Raw genomic sequence first — 19,082 nt, forward strand, 5'->3', positions numbered from 1 at the left:
ACTGAATGCAGATCTGCAGATTATCCTTATCCAATAATCACAAACAACTGGAATTCAATTTCATTGAAATTCAATGATTCAAAGAGGTGGGAACCTTGTACAGTTGTGGTCAGAATTATTGCCACCCCTAGTAAATAATATGATCAAAGATTGCAGTAAAAATAAATCTGCATTGTTCATCCTTTTGATCTTTCATACAAAAAAATTCACACAAATCCAACCTTTCACTGAAGCAAAAGTGGGGGGAAAATCACTTCTAAAATAATTTTTCTTTCTAAAAGACATTGGCCACAATTAGAATTTTTTTATGAGTAAAATATCTCTGAAGTATATTCCATTAATATAAAAAAAAAAAAAAATTTGTACACCATGGAGACTAGGAACATGAAATTGTCTAGATTTCATCAGTGCAATAATTAGAAAGTTCCAATCAACTAAAGATGTTACAAATCTGCCTGGAAGAGGACATGTGTCTATATCATCCTAATGCACTGTGAAGAGGAAAGTTAGAGTGGCCAAAGACTCTCCAAGGATCGCAGCTGGATAATTCCAGAGATTAGTTGAGTCTTGGGGTCAGAAAGCCTTGGAAAAAAAACCCCAGCACCTACAGTACATCACATGTTGTTTGTGAGGGTTTCAAGAAAAATCCTCCTCGCTCATTCAAAGACAAATCCCAGCATATTCAGTTCTCAGACACAACTGGAACTTCAAAAGGGACCTGGTTCTAAGATCAGATGAAAATAAAAAAGAGCTTTTTAGCAGCAAACACATTAGAGTGGTTTGGTGCGAACAGAAAAAGTACCCCATGCCCACAGTTAAATATTCTGCTGGATCTTTAATGTTGTGGGCCTATTTTTTGCTGGAGGTCCTGGACATCTTGTTCAGATACATGGTATCATGGATTCTAGCAAATCAAGATCTGAAGAGAAGAAGCGCCAACATGGAGCTGGGAATCTGAAGGATCTGGAGAGATTCTGTATGGAGGAATGGTCTCTGATCTTTTGTCATGTGTTCTCCAAACTCATCAGGCATTATAGGAGAAAACTCAGAGCTGTTATCTTGGCAAAAGGAGGTTGCAAAAAGTATTTAATGAAAAGGTGGCAATAATTATGGCCAACGTGTTTTGGGAAAAAAGCATTTATTTCATAATGTGATTTACCCCCCACTTTCAATTTGTTTACTTCAATGAAAGGTTGGATTTTTGTGAATTTTTTGAATGAAAGATCTGAAGGTGATCAAATTAAAATAAAAAACAAAAATCTGAAGGATCTTTGATCATATTTACCAGGGGTGCCAATAATTCTGACCACAACTGTATATAATTTGGCATACTAAATTCTACTATAAAAATGTGTCATGAATGCTGTGACCACACTGTGAACACCCCACGCCATTAGCAAACATATTTTATTGAGACATGGGTGTTGGGTGTGCAGTAGCCCACGGGGAGGACTGGGAATCAGCACTGTCAAAAAAAGAAGTGTATGTGACATGCCTCAGATCTCAAACATGGGCTGTAACAACGAGTGCTTGCCTACTAAGAGCTCATTAACAACACACTTTACTTTCAGTCCCAGGAAATTGGACTTGAGAAAGTAGATAAATGCCACTAGCATCATAGCTTGATGAAGCTCTCAGCCATCCCATCATGGCATGAGTACAGACAAGGGTCTGTGTGTGAGCTTGGCCACCTCCTGAAAGCTCAAACTTGCTCTCAATGGTGGAACATGTGCAGTGCACATGGAGAAGAGCCCAGGCCCCTAAGGTTTATGTAGGTAGGGGGGCAGCGCAGAAGGGAAGCTGTCCCATACGGTACTGATCAAGGTGGGATACATTTTGACACAGCCTCCCTCCTTGAGCACTCCAAACACCCACCTGCTTAAGGCTGCATACACTGACACGATCTTAATTGTGTGTGTGTGCGTGTTTGCGTGTGTGTGTGTGTGTGTGTGAACCAGACCCCAGGCCACTGTAAGCTAATGATTTAGAATGGTTGACTCCCCCAGGGAGATGAGGAAGTGAAGGTCTGCCTCCTGAAATTGCTGTGTCAGGGGTGGGGGTCTGTTTAAGCAAATTGTTAATCACATGCAGCTCAAGATGAGTTAACAACTGCAGACCAGAACTAAGCCAGAACTCCTTCTGGCACAATGCTGTCTAAACCTTGAAGAACTGGACCAGAGCAGACCATAGACAGCGATGTTAAATAGATTCAAATACAGCACAGCAAGCATTGTTATTCTGTTTATCAACACACATGTGCCATATAAATGTCCAGTCAGTTTTCTAATTTTAATGCAGTAACCATTCTGATGGATTTGTTAGACTGATACCTTCTGAGTTCATGAGTCTTTTTAACTGATTCATTAAAATAACCTGCTTTCATGGTTTTTATGTAACACTGTAAATTTGATAGCGATGCCAGAAATGTTAAAATAGTGCTTTATGTACGAAATAACGTACATCCAGCCGGTTGTTATCGCAGAATACGAAGCGGAAAGGGGTCTTGCATTACCCTGAAAGGGTTTATTCTGCGATAACAACCGGCTGGATGTACATTATCCCGCTCATTATACGGCTACTTGCCACATAAGTAAATAATTAGACATTAAATATTGATATGAGGTGAAATATTTTATTAGCTCTTTAAACGGAAAGCTTCTTCAGATAGAGTTCAAACTAGACGGACATTTAAGAGATACGGTATACAGTCATACCACTTATTACACAGTATTTCACCACATAAATATTTATGGTGATAAGAGAACTGTTTTAAAATCTTACCTGTTTGTTATCTTATAATCCATTACAGTGTACAATTATTTATTTATTTATTTATTTATTTATTTATATATATATTTTATTTATTTATTTAAATTTTTTTTTTAAATGGCAGTAACTGCATTTGTATGAAACAAGAGAGCGAGTCTGCAATACCGGATGTCATAATTAAATGACTGTACACAAAATATTTGAGTTTAAATTTTTTATCAGCATTTTTTAGCAACTTTCCTTGCAAGCATAAAGTGCAGTCCGCCGACTTCAGTTACCCGGATGACCATTATCTCATTACTATTCACAAAACAGGCGCAAGTTATTGTATTGTGGTTAAGGACATTCGTATTATCTTCTTAGTATCATGCTTAGTACTTGATGGTGAAATTTAAAAAATGCTGCTTTATTATACGGTATCATTTTAAACTTGCGTTCTTTTCCATAGAACATTCCAACGTTGGGCACCGTCGCCATAACGATGGCTCTTCATAACTGCGATGAGGTCGCTGTGGCTGGATTTGGCTATGACATGAACACCCCTCATGCACCCTTGCACTACTATGAAACAGTCAAAATGTCTGCTATTAAAGAGGTAACAGTTTTATTTGTTTGTTTGTTAAATTGACAAAATGTCAAAAAAGACGAAATTAACATTTCTAACAGTACTGTGGATTTGTTGTTGAGGTATTTTAATGCATAGACACAACATTTTGTAAAGTGAACTGTGAGCTCAGTTCACAGGCCATTGTTTGATCAATGTCTGTTTATCTGTTCACTTTATGGAAAATTACAATGATGTCATTAGCAGAATGTCCTGGGCTACTTGCTGTCCGTTTTTTTTTTTTTTTTTTTCATATCAGTCCATATGTAGATAACTTTGTTGTTATGTTTTGTAAATTCCTTTCTGCCCACATTTGCCATGGCTGTAAAAACACGCTCATAAAACAGAGCTGTTAACGCACAGTTAGCTCCTGACTGCTCTGGCACCCATCCTTGTCAAATCACAGTAAGGTACCATTCATGCAGAACTCACTCACTTCCTGCTGCCTGTATTCTGTCAGTTTAAGACTTGTGTGCTATGTAATGTCAACTGAAACAAATGGGATTTAAGCTGTTGGCCTTGTATAGCTAGTAGCTCACACATACTGTAACAGTGTAGAGTATTTGTCTATGTAGGTTTGACAGGAGTCTTCATCCCTGCTGTGATGTAAGGGATTCATTACTACAGTACTCTGACTATGTCTTTCAGTGGTAAATGCCAGGATTACAGTAAAAGGTTTCACCAGTTTGTTGGGGAAAATGTGAAATTTACATTAATGCACTTCAAAAACCTGTGAGGAAATGATATATATTATGAAAAATGTACATTACCATTAAAAACAATTTAGGGTCAGGTTTTTTTTTTTTTTTTTTTAATGAATACTTGTATTCAGTAAGGACACATTAAATTGTTCAAAAGTGACAGTAAAGTCATAATTAGATTTCTATTTCAAATAAATGCTGTTCTTTTGAACTTTATATTCATCAAAGAATCCTGCAAGAAATCATGGTTTCCACAAAAATATTAAGCTCAAAACTGCTTACAACATTGATAATAATGATAAATGTTTCTTGAGCAGCAAATCAGCATATAATTTGATTTCTGAAGGATCATATGACACTGAAGACTGGAGTAATGATGCTGAAAAATCAGCTTTGATCACAGGAATGAATTACATATTACAAGTTAAAGTAGAAAACAGTTATTTTACATTTAAATATTTCACAATATTACAATTTGTTACTGTATTTTTGATACATCATCATTCATGAACATGAAGCCTGGTTCAGACTGTCAGACAAAATCAGATTTTTGTGCATATTTAGCAAGTGTGAACGGCAAAAAATCACATGAAATGCGATTTGTTACAAATCTGTTTTGAGCTACATTCATGTGGTTTGAAATCCATTTCTGGAAATCTGTTTCAGTCTGATCGCTTTGATCGGATTTTGTGTGGTTTATATGACTTTCTCACGGCACTTAAAACATAAACGTCAGACGTTGTTAAAGAAAATATGCTGAAAGTCGCTGCAGAAACAAGGTTGTGTTGTTGCAAAGTGCCGGACGAAAACTAAAAAGTGGCATAGGAAACAGAAATTGGATCTGAACACAAATGTGGACAGTCAATAATTTTAGATCAGATTCTAATCGGATACACAAATAATCTTTGGATTTGGACTTAATAACTTAAACAAATCCTACCGACCCCAGATGCCGAAAGCTGTTTCTTTAAGTATTGAGGCATAAGGAAGAGATTGTTTCAGATTCTCTCTCCCTAAGGCATTTCGGCCTGAGGAGACTCTTAACCCAGCATTCATTTTGGCCTGTGCCCTTTACTCTCTTTCGGAGAGTGAAACTTTACTCCTGGATCTGCTGGATTTTTTGTGAATGTGATCCGTCACAAGGGCTGAGCAGTCAGAGACTCTGACGAGAGGTTTTTGGCCTGATATAACGGCCCCAGCAGGCCCAGAACCTCCTGTCAGGGGCAGTTGTGGGGTCGCAACCGTTCGGACCAAGAGCCTCTCACAGGAACCCAAAGCTCTGGTTTCATCCAGCATTGCCAGGCCGGTGGATCCTCTGCTGTGGCATTCTGCATCTGAAAATCTGAAAATCACAATAGGATATTAAAGGAAAACCAGAGAGGATGGTTTTTACAGGAGTCAATACAGCTCCAGTTCTCTGATCCCAGACCACACTCAGTCCCTCCCCTGTGACTCAGAGCTCTGTTATTGTTGTAATAAAAGATAGTAGTGGATGTGAAGTGCTGTGGAACAGAATTAATCTAACTTTTTATCATGATTGATACTGAACTTCGCTAACCTGCAAATCTGTGAAAAAACAATACTGATCAACACTTGGCAAATGTCTTTTCAGTAGCACTTTAGTTTAGGGTCCAATTCTCACTATTAATTAATTGCTTATTAGCTTTACATATTACTAGGATATGTTATTAGTATTTATAAAGCACATATTAATGCCTTATTCCTATTAAAGGTGCAGAATTTTAGTTCTCCTTGCTGTCGTTGCTGAACATTGTTGATATTTGAAATCAACACAAACAAACACACCCCTCTCTTTATTGCTCCGCCTCCAAAGCTCACCCTCCAATCCTAACTGCCCTGCTCCGACTCTCCGACCGCTGGCATGCGAGGCGGGTGCACTAACAAGGATGCTAAACAGTAAACATTACATTCTCTTGCAGTCATCAGCTTGCACAACTCTCACTAGCTGGCCTCCGTTATGCAAGAGTGGATGTCTATTTATCGTAGCAGAAGCGCAACGAATTAATGCGTCACAAAAAATAAAGTGAAGATGATGAACGAACGAGAAGGAAGCACAAAAAATGAACATGCGTACATAAGAGTAAATGCAAACAAGAATTCGTTGTTAGTTGCAACAGCCTCTCCTGTTTTCAGGCCTTCCCGCTCAGCTCTCTCCAGCGCTAGAAAGCTTTTCTAATATTAACACGGGTCCTAAAGCTCTTTCCTGATCATAACCCTTCATTTTCCAGTTTTTTTAATGTCTCTCAGCCATCTCTTTTTCTACAGTTTTTCTTCAAATCTCCCTCTCTCCTCCACCGTCATACGCCCCCTAATGCTGAATGGCTACACGTTTGTTGTTGTGTCGGTCCGACCAACTTTCCAACAGTGTTTTTCAAATATCGCTTACCCCACCTTTACTTAGCAGTAGGCTAATTAGTAGTTTGAGGCAGTAGTTAATAGTTTGTTAATAGTGAGAATTGGATCCTAATCTAAAGTGTGACAGTCTTTAATACAAGTCTCTAATACAAGTCTATGGAGGATCTACATGTTTGGATTTAAATGCAAATTTACAGCAATTGCCCAAAGATACAATAAAATGTTTTGGGGCCAGTAATAATAGTGACACAAGATACCCCAAGAGGATACAAGCCATATTTTTTTTTTTTTTTTTTTTATCTTTATTCCACCGCATGATTTATTTAAACTATGCGTCACCCTCAGCAAGGTAAATTCCGAATGATTTCAGGTTATTGTTTTGTGGATTTAGTTCACAGTGTTTTAGTGAATGTGTTGTAAAAACATTTGGAACAGTTCAGTTCACTAATGTAAGCAGCTGCAATTACTTTCAAATTAGGCTTTTCTCTTGTCACCTGATTCACAGTCTCTGCTATTTTAATTACATTCCTGCATAATAATAATAAATAATAAAAAAACAAATGGCAACAATGTTTTATGATGTCACAATTTCTACCAGGCCATTTAAGAATAATATCCAATCAATTATACCACTTTAGGAGCACATTCAACACACTATTAATGCCATTTTTTACATTTTGGCAAATTGGTGGTTAACTTGTACAATCTAATTTATACGTTTTTCGCCCCTTTGACGGTAAGGTTTAGGGGTCAACCTTCAGGCTTGCATCTTTTTTTAAATGAAAATCTGAAAATTTTGTACAAGTTCATTCTAAAATGAAAAAATTAATAAAAACACTTGTTTTCTCATGAAATTGGAATGGCGCATTTTACTGAAATAAGAAGGGGGTGGGGCTTAGACAAAAAAAAATCAGTTGACAAACAAGAAAAAACTATGATGATTTAACAGGTTCATGTCATCCTCATCGGTTATTTATCCAATCAGTCACAGACACGATATTCATAAGTGATAATGCCTGAAACGTCATGTACAAGAGAAGTGAAGTGTGATTGGTTGTTTATGATGTGTTATGCCCCTTCATATTTGAATGGATGCTTCGCGAGTTGCTGTATTCACCAAATGTAATGCTAACAGTTAAAATCTTGCTTCCAAGACTAACATGCTTGGTATAATGAGAATAAAAGGGCAGACTGTCCTATCAAGAGTCACATTCAGTACGAAATGACACTCTGCTGTTTGTTTCCCCCACAGTCATGGACTCACAACATCTCAAAGGAAAAGGAGTTTCTTCGCAAGTTGGTGAAGGCCAACATCATCACAGACTTAACCAATGGGATTTGAACCTCCCAAGGTGGGTGCCTTTCTTGGAGGACTTGAAAGCGCAGAGTCCTGGGAAACCCTGGACCAGACAACACTGAAGAGCGTAATTTCATAGGTGGGAGCGATTGCTCAGTTAAGATGCACACGTGCCTTCTTACCGACAGGCTTCCTCTGAGCGGAACGTTGAAGGGTTCTTCAATATCTCAGAAGTCAATCCTTGTTGGAGTACAGATAGAAGCTTACAGAGACTTTGAGGGGACCAACACAATGTGCTTGAGGAGCGAGTCGCAACATTAACTGATTGTGCCAAATGTACCTCTAACGGAGGAGACGCCCCTCCTCTCCTGCCTGAATGTATTAACGGTGTAAATATCAAAGATTTTTTTTTACAGTTTATTTCAATGCTATGGCCCCTGCCTTCACACGTGATTCTCCGTCCAGGGCACTCCTGCGTATCCTGCCACAGTGTGTGGAAGGGCAGAGGCAGGTCTTTGATTCAGCCCTTCTTCTGAGCACAGGAGGCTCTTTATCTCCTGAATGTGAGCGTATTATGTCACAGCTTCTTTTGTTGGGGAAAGGAGCTCAATATCTAAATTATTTATTTTGGTGAATAGATGAAGGCTTTTTTTTTTTTTTTTGCTTTTTTTTTTTTGTAAGCTTCATTTACTAAATGACTTCTGTTATAAATACACACTACAGTTTACTTGAGGTGGGAGACTGAGTACCTATTAGGGATGCACAGATACCATATTTCTCCAGTTTAATTACAGAACCTGAATTGGAATTCCATATCGGCCTGTACCTCACTAGCTTCATAAAAACACAACTTCAATATAATTAAATAGAAAACAGAAACATACATATTCTATGCTACTGTTCAAAAGTTTGAGGGTCTGTACGAAAAAAAAAATTCAGCAAGGATGCATGATATTGATCAAAAGAGGCAGTAAAGACTAAGCTACGTTGTTAATTCTATTTCAAATAAATGCTGTTTCTTTTAAATAGTATTTCACAATATTACAGTTTTTACTGTATTTTTGATCAAATCAATGCAGATTTGTTGAGCATAAGAGACTTCTTTTAAAAACATTAAATCTTACTGACTCCAAACATCTAACTGTTAGTGCTCTAATCTAACAAACACCCAGTAGCAAAATGTTGTCCTTATAAACAAACACAGGACATCTCACACAGAGTTGGATAATGGGTAATGACATCTGACTGTTTTCATGAACTTAAATTTATGTTACTTACATAAAGCTATTGAATGCTTGGAATATATTGCCGGAAAACTCGCATTAAATAGTTTTTTGTCCAAACAGTAACAACCATGGGTAGCGCAAAATATCGGATTTGGATCGATATCTGATATGACAAAAAATGTCTGTATCTTTGCAGATACAATCCAGGGGTGCGTTTCCCAAAAGCATCGTTAGCCAACTATGGTCGCAAGTTCCGTCGTTATCAGCATAGTTCAACAAGTCTGTGTTTCCCGAAACATTCGAACATTCGCAAACAGCATCGCAAATTTGAGTGGTTGGAACGACAGCTCTCGACCTGTGGTTAGAAGTTTCAAGTTTCATGTTTGCATTACATGTAGACTTAATACATCATTCTTTTGAGCCAAATAAGCAAGCTGACATTCAGTACAATCTATATATTTTATTTGGAATACATACAAATGTCATTTACGTCTTTTAGTTTGTGTGCGCGCATGTGCGAACGTGCGCTAGTACGTAAGAACGAGCCTATGATTGAATCTGGAAATAAAGCTAAATAACTGAGAAAAATAAGAGAGTCCTCAGATGCCATGTCCGTAATTTATAGCAAAATATCTAGCTTTAATTCGATCTCAAACAGATTCATTAAAATGAGTTATTACTCCACCTGCCTGACATCATTAACCAACGTGGTTGAACTACCATTTTGCGACCAGTACGGTTTTGGGAAACAGTCATGGCTAGCTAGTTGATTTCTTCAATGATGCATCGTACTATAGTAGTTAAGCAGCGAGTTACGTCGCTGTACGGGAAACACACCCCAGATCAGTGCATCCCTAGTTCAGAGAGATCACCTGACGTCATGGTACACTGCCATCCTGAATTCAGACCAGTACACCAAGAAGAACCATTTTCTTTAAGTACATTTCAAGATTAGAAATGCCACAGATATATACAAAAGAGATTGAGTTTGTTTTGTACTTTTTTGGTGGTACGGGCCATTTTAAGGAGTGCTGTTTCAGTGCTTTATAGTTTTATATTTTGAGATGTGAGCTTTCAGAGCAAGTACTGGAAACATAGCATTGCACTAGCCATCAGAGTTCATCACGTTACAATACACAGCAGAGATGTTCACTACACCTGGTACTCATTTCATCAAGATCCCACAACAGGAAGGAGTCATCATGTCAACCTCCTGACTGAAAGACATTTTACAGAGTTCTTTGCCCTTGTAGATTGGTGCATTTACACTGTGCAGTCTGCCACCAATCAGCGTTATAATGATGATCATTTGGAGTTAGACGGAAATACTAAAGTGTTATTGTTTCTTTTATATATATATATATATAATATAAATATATCTTCAAGTTGTAATAAAATTAATGTGTTGGGCAGTTTTGGCCCTAAATTGAATTTTGGCCCTTTGTCTCTCATCTTTCTCTTTCTCTACTCTTTTCAAAGACAGTGCACAAATGCACATTATATTTGAATCACAAATTGAAGGTACGTGGCTCATTATCAGGGAAAGGTTGGTATTTTCAAACTTGCGCAAGTCAAATCTAGGAGTATCACCCAGATTCGGTGTGCCTTACAAATACATAACATTATCATAAACCAAAAACAACCCATTGCATTTCTCTTTCAAAGCCTGTTTCAAAGTCTAACCTTTATCCAATATAGCAAGTATCATCACAACACAACATTATTCAACAAAAATTGCACGTAGGTGGAAGTGTGAGAGTATGTTATCCCTGTGATGAACTGGCCATCCGTCTAGGGTACGCTAGACGCTGGGATAGGCTACAGCATCCACATGACCCTACATCAGTGGTGTCAAATTCAGTGGTGCGTTCACGCCATGTCGTGGTTACGTTATTTCCCCTTTAAAAAGCGTTCATGTCCTCGTAGAGTTCATAATTAGAGCTTGTAAGAGGTTTTTTTTTTGAGAGCTCCTAATTGTACCACGTGATTGCTGCAGATTCATTTAGCCGTTGATGGTGGTGCCATAGAAATGCACAATTCCCAGTCTGAGGACATGACCAGCTCCAAATATAATGTCACGTGTTGTCATCTCGAGACTACGCGTAATTACGACATTTAGCTCCAACCCTAATTAAACACACCTGAACCAGCCAATCAAGGTCTTCAGGATTACTTTGGAGCTACACTCTGGGACAGTCACAGGAGCGGAGTTTGACGCTACATCATACAAGCGGTTTGGAAAATGGATGGATGACATTCACAGTTCACATTTTTTTAATTTGTGCCAAGGTGGGAAAACCTGATAAACTGATTTTATTATTTTTTATTTATATGTTTTTTTATTAATTTTTTAACAGGTTAAAAAAAAGAGACTAAAAAAACGACATAGTTGGTCAGTTATCAGTTAAAGGAGCCGTATGTAAGATTGTGGCCAAAACTGGTACTGCAATCACTTTCAAATTACTATAGAGCGGTGTATCCCCTCACCCTCCCCCCTGACGCGAGGTTGCCAGATAGGCTACAGGATCCAGCAGGAACGTAGGCTGCTACGTAGCTGTGGTAACTAGAGCAGAGCTGGCAACCCCGATGCCGAAACACTACTGACTTCGTGATTGGTAGATAGGTGGAGGGTGGCGCTTCAGGCCAAAACACAAGATGACAACATCAGCTGAGGGCTGCAACTTCACTTTTTAAATGACAATATCCTGGCCGGACTACTGTTGTCAGTGATATAAGTATTTGAAATGAACATGATTTCTTAATGTCTAGTGACATATCAGGGCCATTTTATGATTAATTGAAATACATTTCTTACATACAGCTCCAGGTTGTTTTTCTTAGAAATACATTAAATTAAAACAAAAGTGTCAGTAAAGACATTTATAATGTTACCAAAAAACTTCTATTTCAAATAAATGTTGTTTTGAACTTTCATTCATCCAAGAATCCTGGAAATAATATATATCATGGATTCCACAACCGTATTAAGCTGAACAACTGTTTTTAGCATCGATAATAAGAAAAATAAAAAACAAGAATTTCTTGAGCACCAAATCAGCATATTAGAATGACTTCTGAAGGATCCTGTGACACTGAAGACTGGAGTAATGATGCTGAAAATTCAGCTTTAAATCACAGAATAGAAAATAGAAAGCAACAGTTATTTTACTTTGAAATAATAATTTACAATATAACTTTTTTACTGTATTTTTGATCAAATGCAGCCTTGAGCAGACTTTTATTAATACCTTTAAAAAAACTAATGGAAACATTTGTCACCATATAAGCATGTTTATTTTTACATTACACACTAAACTATCAAATGCATTTAACATGGAGGGATGTTGACAACGACATCCCTATATGATATGCACGTCACAGATTCATAATCTGACCATGAGTGAATCTGCTGGTCGTAGAAACTGATTGTACCTCATAGAAATAGCCCTGTCTGTTCTGGAAAAACACAGAACTTCAAGTTTCCGCGTATTTAGTTTTTATTAATGAACTCTAAGACATATGAATGTGCAAAGAAATAATACTGTGAGGAAGAAATATGGTGATTATATTGATATGTAATGGAATCAGCACAGTCATGTTCAGTGAATAGAGTCTGATTGATCACTTCTGTGATCCAGAAATGATTAATCACTGTATTATAGACCTTCCTATGATGATGAATTGGGATTTTCCAGGGAGGGAAGTAGATGTCCAGGCCTCAACAGAGCATCCTGCAGTAACTGCACTTAGAATGACCTGCTGTCAAAACCACTGCCAAATCACCGGTCAACCAGGACATATAGAGAGCTGTCTAACCTACAGGCTTGTTTTCAAAGCTTAGTACTGAAAACAAAAATAAGAAGCTGGTGAAGAGAATCCTTGTTCAATGTTACCATCTGTGTCATGTAAGAGACCTGAGAACAATAAAAAGACAGCTGTTTGTGTCAAGCAAAGTCATTAAAGATTCACTCCTTCCATCCCACCATGACATTTTTTTTAAGCTTTTTTTTTGTTAAACATGTATTTGGATTACAGCTAGATTTTTGACCAAAATTAACCTTAGACTTTTCTTCAGAATTTCAATCCCTTGTGTAATGCAGCCCACTGTCACCAAACGTGTCATTGATTGATGATGTAAACCTCCGGATGAGTTTTATTGTGTGCGTCTTGACTGCCAATTATGACAACTGAGATCTTACAGTGTGACATGGCTTACAGCGATGATCAAGTTCGTACAGTCTGACAAGAAACAATCGTAAAAGACTATTATAAATCGGACAGTGTGCACCCGTCTTAAGGCAGGTCTGGATCAGTGTTCTCTGTTAGAAATCCTTTTTGTGGGAGACTGTGAGCTTTGTAACTTTGCAGATCTTATACATGCACAAACTGATGCATTACACACTGAAGGAAACGGAAAGCATTAAAAAGCATCAAATGGCCTCTTTAACAAACCAAATGTTGATAATGTCTATTACGTTAAAGTTTTTTTTATTTTTATTGAAGTTATTTTTCCTGGCTCTTCTTTTACATAATTATTATTAGGGGCCAAGCCCCGAAGGGGCTGTGGCACCTGTTGTATCCGTTAGTTTTTTTCTTATTATTATTCCTTCCATTGAAGTCTATGGCAGCCCTATGAACCGTAAGTAGGAAAATTATGAAATTTGGCACACTTGTACATATGCTCATGAAAAGTAATTGGACCAATTTTGGAGTCTCTAGGACCAACTCTATAGCGCCACCACCAGTTCAAAGATTCAACATTGAAATGGTAATAAGTTTTGAACCATTTGATCTAGAAAAATGAAACTTACTACACTTGATTCCTCTCATCATGGTGATCAAGACCAATATAGTCCATTAAGACTCCGCCCATTACAGTAGTGGCCATTTTGAAAAGTACAGTATTAAGTTTTTTCGGTACTCTTTCAAAATTTGACCAAATTTGACAAAAATTTACTCAAATGATCTTTGGACTGAGACGCGCTGAAATGACTGAACAGATTTTTTTTTATTCAAGTTTGTTCAAAAGTTATGGTGTCACAAAGTTAACGAGGTCATCCCAAAATTGGTTCAGAGGCTGTATCTCGGCCAAAAATGTATCAATCGAAATGAAAATTGATACGCTTCATCGGAAGTATGCCCTGAGGTTCCATGCCAAAGTTGGGAACAGCGCCACCTACGGGTCATGAGATATGGAAAATGGCTATTTTGGCCAATAACTTTTGAACAGTTTGTCAGAAAATCATAAATTTGGTATCTATGGATTCCTTGGGTCATGCCGAATCTGTGGATACTGATTTTGCCAGGATTGGATGAAGCACTTGTCCGCCATTTTGATTTTTGTCATAAATGGCATTATCTTATAAAGTATTTGACATATCGGCACAAAAATTGGTAAGGATCATCATTAGCATGGCCTGAAGGTACCTGAGACCTTTGAACACAGCGCCACCTAGTGTTCCAGAGGTATAAGGTGTTTTGCAAATATGCTTATAACTTTTGACAACATAGGTTAAAATTGGATTTCTTTATGTCAATATGTTCCTTGGATTATGCAGATTCCGACGATATCTCATTTGTCATTTTCCAACAATGTGACTGTCCGCCATATTGAAGCAAATGGTAAACAGTTTTTTTCGAATCCTGTGTTGGACAACTTTAAAATTGTGTATAAAGTTGTCATTTAAATTCCTTCCGGCTCTGCACTGCTGTTGGTGCTTAAATGCTTGCTGTGCTTGATGTACATTTACATGTATATTCATTTTGTGCTGTTTTTGTTCTTCTGGCTCCGCACTGCTATAGTAAGAATACTTTGGTTATTAAAGTTTCTTATAAAGTTTTGAAAGTAAAGTATTTTTAGCTACTTTTTGAACCCAGGGAACCATTGGAGGGCTTGGCCCCTGTGAGGCTGCTTGCAGCTTTAATTTGCATTTGTTATTTTATGCAAATAGGTTCTTTGATGGGTTTTTTAAGCAAATACAGTTTCATTTACAACTTAGATCCATCAGGAACATAAGTGTCAATCGGGAAGAAAAGCAAGGACCTTCCCTCACCCTAGCTGAGAGAGGCTGTGTGAAAGCAAAGCGAGGGATAACATTGCTTTATTTGATTCTCTCCTTTTCTCTATTTCTTTTAATGCTCAAGTGTAACATTGACTAGGATCTCATTTCATATGTGTGGCTCTAGAAGAACACCTCCAACAGTGGGACGTGCTCTCAGCTGGGCTTGTACAGCTGCTAGATGTTATAACTGTATTCTGATAGGGTGACACTCAGGCCCTTTAAAGTGACTGCGGTAATGTATGTTTCACTGTAAATACAGGCCAGTAATATAACCTTCAACGTTTTGGCACAAAAACTCCACTCTGTGTTTTGGCAGTTCCCTTTAAGATGACTTAACAGTCCCTTTGCACCCAAAAAATCTTGAAAACAATACAAGCTCTCACACATTACTAATGGAACCGAGAACTCACTCCCATCATTTGGTGCTTTTACACAGATAGACGTAAATTCAGCTGCGTTTCCTCCTAGATAAGCAATCCAACCCATAATGCTTTGGCTGATACCTCATAAATTCAGAAAGGTGAGAGAAACGGCCCATAAATTGTCCATCAACCACAGAACAGCCCACTGTTGGGCGATTACATTGACCTGTGGTTTGTTCGCTTGACGTGACACATGAGATTGGTGCATATTGCATGTCAGTCTGGAAGCTCTCAACCTGAACGTGTTCAGAGTCAAGTGAATGCTAGATGGAGTTATGGTGACCTCTTGCTAAACCCCACCACATTTATTCACTTTCATTTGGTGGTTGAGGCCCAGACCTTCCAAAAGAAAGTTCCTTACGCCTGATAGACAAAGCTAGTCAGCTACACTGGGAAAAATTTAATTGCTTGTAAAATTGAAAACAATTACAAAGAAACCGCTAGTAACACATTGACCGTGAAATATTAAAATACAAATCCTGAAATATTGGTTTCTTGTAAAACATATACTCTAATAATCTTTGCTTTATTTACAACTTCAAAAAGTCTTCAAATCGTAGAGTTGTAGAGTTAAATTGTGCAAAAGACCAAGATTCTTGACTCAAATTTAATGTCTTAAATTATTGCATAATACTTTCAAGTTTAACAGGTTATTTCAACTTTTTTGTAGTGATAAAGTATGTTTATAAGCTCTTTAAATCATGAAATAAAAAAAGAGAATTAAAATGAAATCATAAAATGATCCCTTGATGGGAACCCCTTAAAGGTTATGCCTGACAGAACCCTATAAGGTTCTATATAGAACCTTTTCTTCTAACAATCCTCTCATCTTATTGGCTTGTTTTTATTGAAAATTTTTCAATCTTGGTGTCTGTTAAATTCTCAGTCTGTCTATCTTAGTAGTGGAGTCACAAAATGAGAAGGTTATGAGTTTATCTGAGCGAGCGTGCCGCTTGTGAAAGACTTTTAACTGATCTGCACATATGGAACCACGTTCCTCGGCTCGTACCCTGCTCTTGAGAATTGGCTAAATAACTTTTGGGATATCTTGGCATAAGCCTGATGGTTCATGTGGAAGGAGGGTTTAATAACTTAAAGATACCCAGGTGTGCACGTGATAATAAGCATTTTGTTAACTGGCGGATTAGCTGAGCTTACGTTTTCTCCCATTTTTTATGTGATTTTTTGAAGGAAAAATGATCTTGTTTTTACAACATAATTAGAATAATCATGTGTGGTTAAGAAAATAGATGGGTTTTATTAAATTTTAAATGAAGAAAGGGCCATGTGTGCGACACTGCTGTGCTACTCTATTTGTTTTGCTTTGTGTTAGCTTGTTCTGTTAGATGTGGCTGCAAACTATGTTTTTCCCTTACTCTCTTCATGACATTTACAAACACCAATTGGGTACAGCATGTTCTTACAATGCTTTGAGGGTTTAACACAAATGTACATAAACAATGGCAGGGAAGAAGCAGTCCATCCTGACAGTAACTGTAGAAGACATACAAAACACGTTGGTAGAGTTCTCCTTCATTGAAACTTAGTACATTTAGCAATCTACTTGTTTTTGTAATATATATTTTTCGTGAAGCAATAAGTATTTTAGTGAAAACTGTGTTTCTAAAAAAAAAGTCACATTTTTAATTTAAAATCTAAAAAAGTTTTACAATACATCAGTATTAAGTGACTTAATACACTCTTTAAAATAAAGGTTCCAAAATTGGGGGTTTTGTAGCGATGCCATAGATAGAAGAACAATTTTCCCTCCCCTAAGAACCTTTCAGTGAACAGTTCTTAAAGGAACAATTATTTTTTTTATTGTGAAGTACATAATAAATAAAAATGTTCCACTCTAAAGAACCTTTTGTGAAATGGAGAGGTTCAATGGATGTTAAAGGTTCTTCATGGAACCATTTATGCCAATAAAGAACCTTTAGGAGTGATATCTCACAATTGAGAATTTATAACTAATAATGTGACTTTATATCTCACAGTATTGTCACTTTTTGTCAGTGTTTTGGTTTCATTTTCAATGACTTTGTTTGTTTCCTTTGTTCCTATGTTCCCGCTTGTCCTTGGTTGTCATGGTTATTCATTGTTTGATTGATTTCTCACACCTTTCCCTCATTAGTTCATGTGTATATAATGTCCTCTGTTTTAGTTCATCATTGTCTGGTTATGTTTGTGTTCTGCACACTGTTACATTGCCTTTCTCTTGTGTTGGATAGTCGTTATGTTGGACTCTTTTGTTTTTGTTTAATACAATTCACAATGCATTTTAAGATCCTCTACGTCTCATCTTCATCATCACCATCCTTCTGTGACAGAACACCAGATCGTTAAAAAATATGTATATTGCAGCAGAATTTATTGCCCTCGCCCGTGAAGTATTACCTATTTTGGATTATACCGCTCATTTTTGCCAGCTTGCCCAGTGCTCTCATTATGACAATGAGACACTAAAATCGTTATACTGGGTAGGAGCGAACTGTTATACCCTGCTCAACTTACCTGACATGAGTTGAGGAACGTGGAGATAAGCTATTCTGTGAATGTACAAACCCCATGTTGATTTTGTCCATCATGGCCACCTCTGATCCAGTGCGCCCACCGCGGATAAAGAGCCTAAGCCCACCGCTGATCAAGAGACCCAGCAAATGCCCACCATGGACCCTGTGCCTGAGCCAATGCCTGCAATGGAGCCAGAGCCTGAAGCCTTGTCCTTCCCGGAAACAAAGCCTGATATCCAGTCTGACCAGGTGAGCCGGTTTATAAATCTGTGCCCATGGGAGTTTTAGTAGAGCTGGATGATGTAGAGTGGCTGATAGACTTGGATTTGGCAGAGCCACTTCCCACTCTTGTCCCCACCCACTAACCTCTTCATCCTCTAGTGGTCCAGCCCAATCTCCATTTTTTCTTCATCGCCAGTGGTACTGCCAAGCTCCAAGTCTTCTTATTTGCTGCTGGCACCGCCCAGCCCGAAGTCTTCTTCATTAGTGCTGGTCCTGCCTAGCTGCAAGTCTTCTTTGTCACCGTTAGTCCTGCCCAGCTCCAAGTCTTCATCGTTGCTGATGGTTTTGCACAGTGCCAAATCTCCATCGTTGCTGATGGTCCCGCATCAGCCTCCCATTCCCTCCTCCTCCAAGTCAGCCGCACAGTTCTTCTGGGCAGAGGTCTTAAGCTCTGCCGAGGTGTATGGATCCCCTGGCTCCGCCTCAGACCTCCGAACCCACAGCTCCACCTCGGCTTGTCGACCAGTCGGCTTGGCTCCTTGCTCCCTCTGCTCCACCTGGGACCATCGTACTTCTGGCTCCACTGGGATCCCTCTTCCCTCCTGCTCCACCTTTGTTAGTTGTCTCTGTACCTTCTCCACAGACCTCCGGTCCTGTGCCTCATTCCTCCACATCTCCGGCTCAATCAGGGTCCTCCTTCTTCCCTCCGGATCTGTCTCAGTCCTCACTCACACCAGCTTCGCCTCAGTCCTCCGGCACCCTGGCTCCACCTTGGCCACTCATCACTGTGGCTCCGCCTTGGTCTTCTAGTCCGTCTCCGATCCAGTGGACTCCACTTAGATCTTTGCCGATCACGCCATCACCTCGGTCGGTCAAGTTCAGGACTCTAC

The 19,082-nt window shown here is 38.4% G+C and overlaps 1 protein-coding gene across 5 annotated transcripts in view; it reads left to right on the plus strand.

Moving 5' to 3' along the window:
* st3gal3b (ST3 beta-galactoside alpha-2,3-sialyltransferase 3b) overlaps positions 1 to 10,404 on the plus strand; it is a 61,801-nt gene extending 51,397 nt beyond the window's left edge. For all 5 annotated transcript variants that reach the window (XM_084411099.1, XM_084411095.1, XM_084411096.1 and 2 more), the window contains 2 exons: positions 3,218 to 3,364; positions 7,703 to 10,404. In XM_084411099.1, the coding sequence (XP_084267225.1) occupies positions 3,218 to 3,364; positions 7,703 to 7,792 (237 nt within the window). In that variant the 3' untranslated portion in view covers positions 7,793 to 10,404. The remainder of the gene's footprint in view (positions 1 to 3,217; positions 3,365 to 7,702) is intronic.
* The last annotated feature ends 8,678 nt before the right edge of the window (positions 10,405 to 19,082 follow it).

This window comes from Rutilus rutilus (genome assembly GCF_951802725.1).
Source record: "Rutilus rutilus genome assembly, chromosome: 6".
NCBI classification, from domain to species: domain Eukaryota; kingdom Metazoa; phylum Chordata; class Actinopteri; order Cypriniformes; family Leuciscidae; genus Rutilus; species Rutilus rutilus.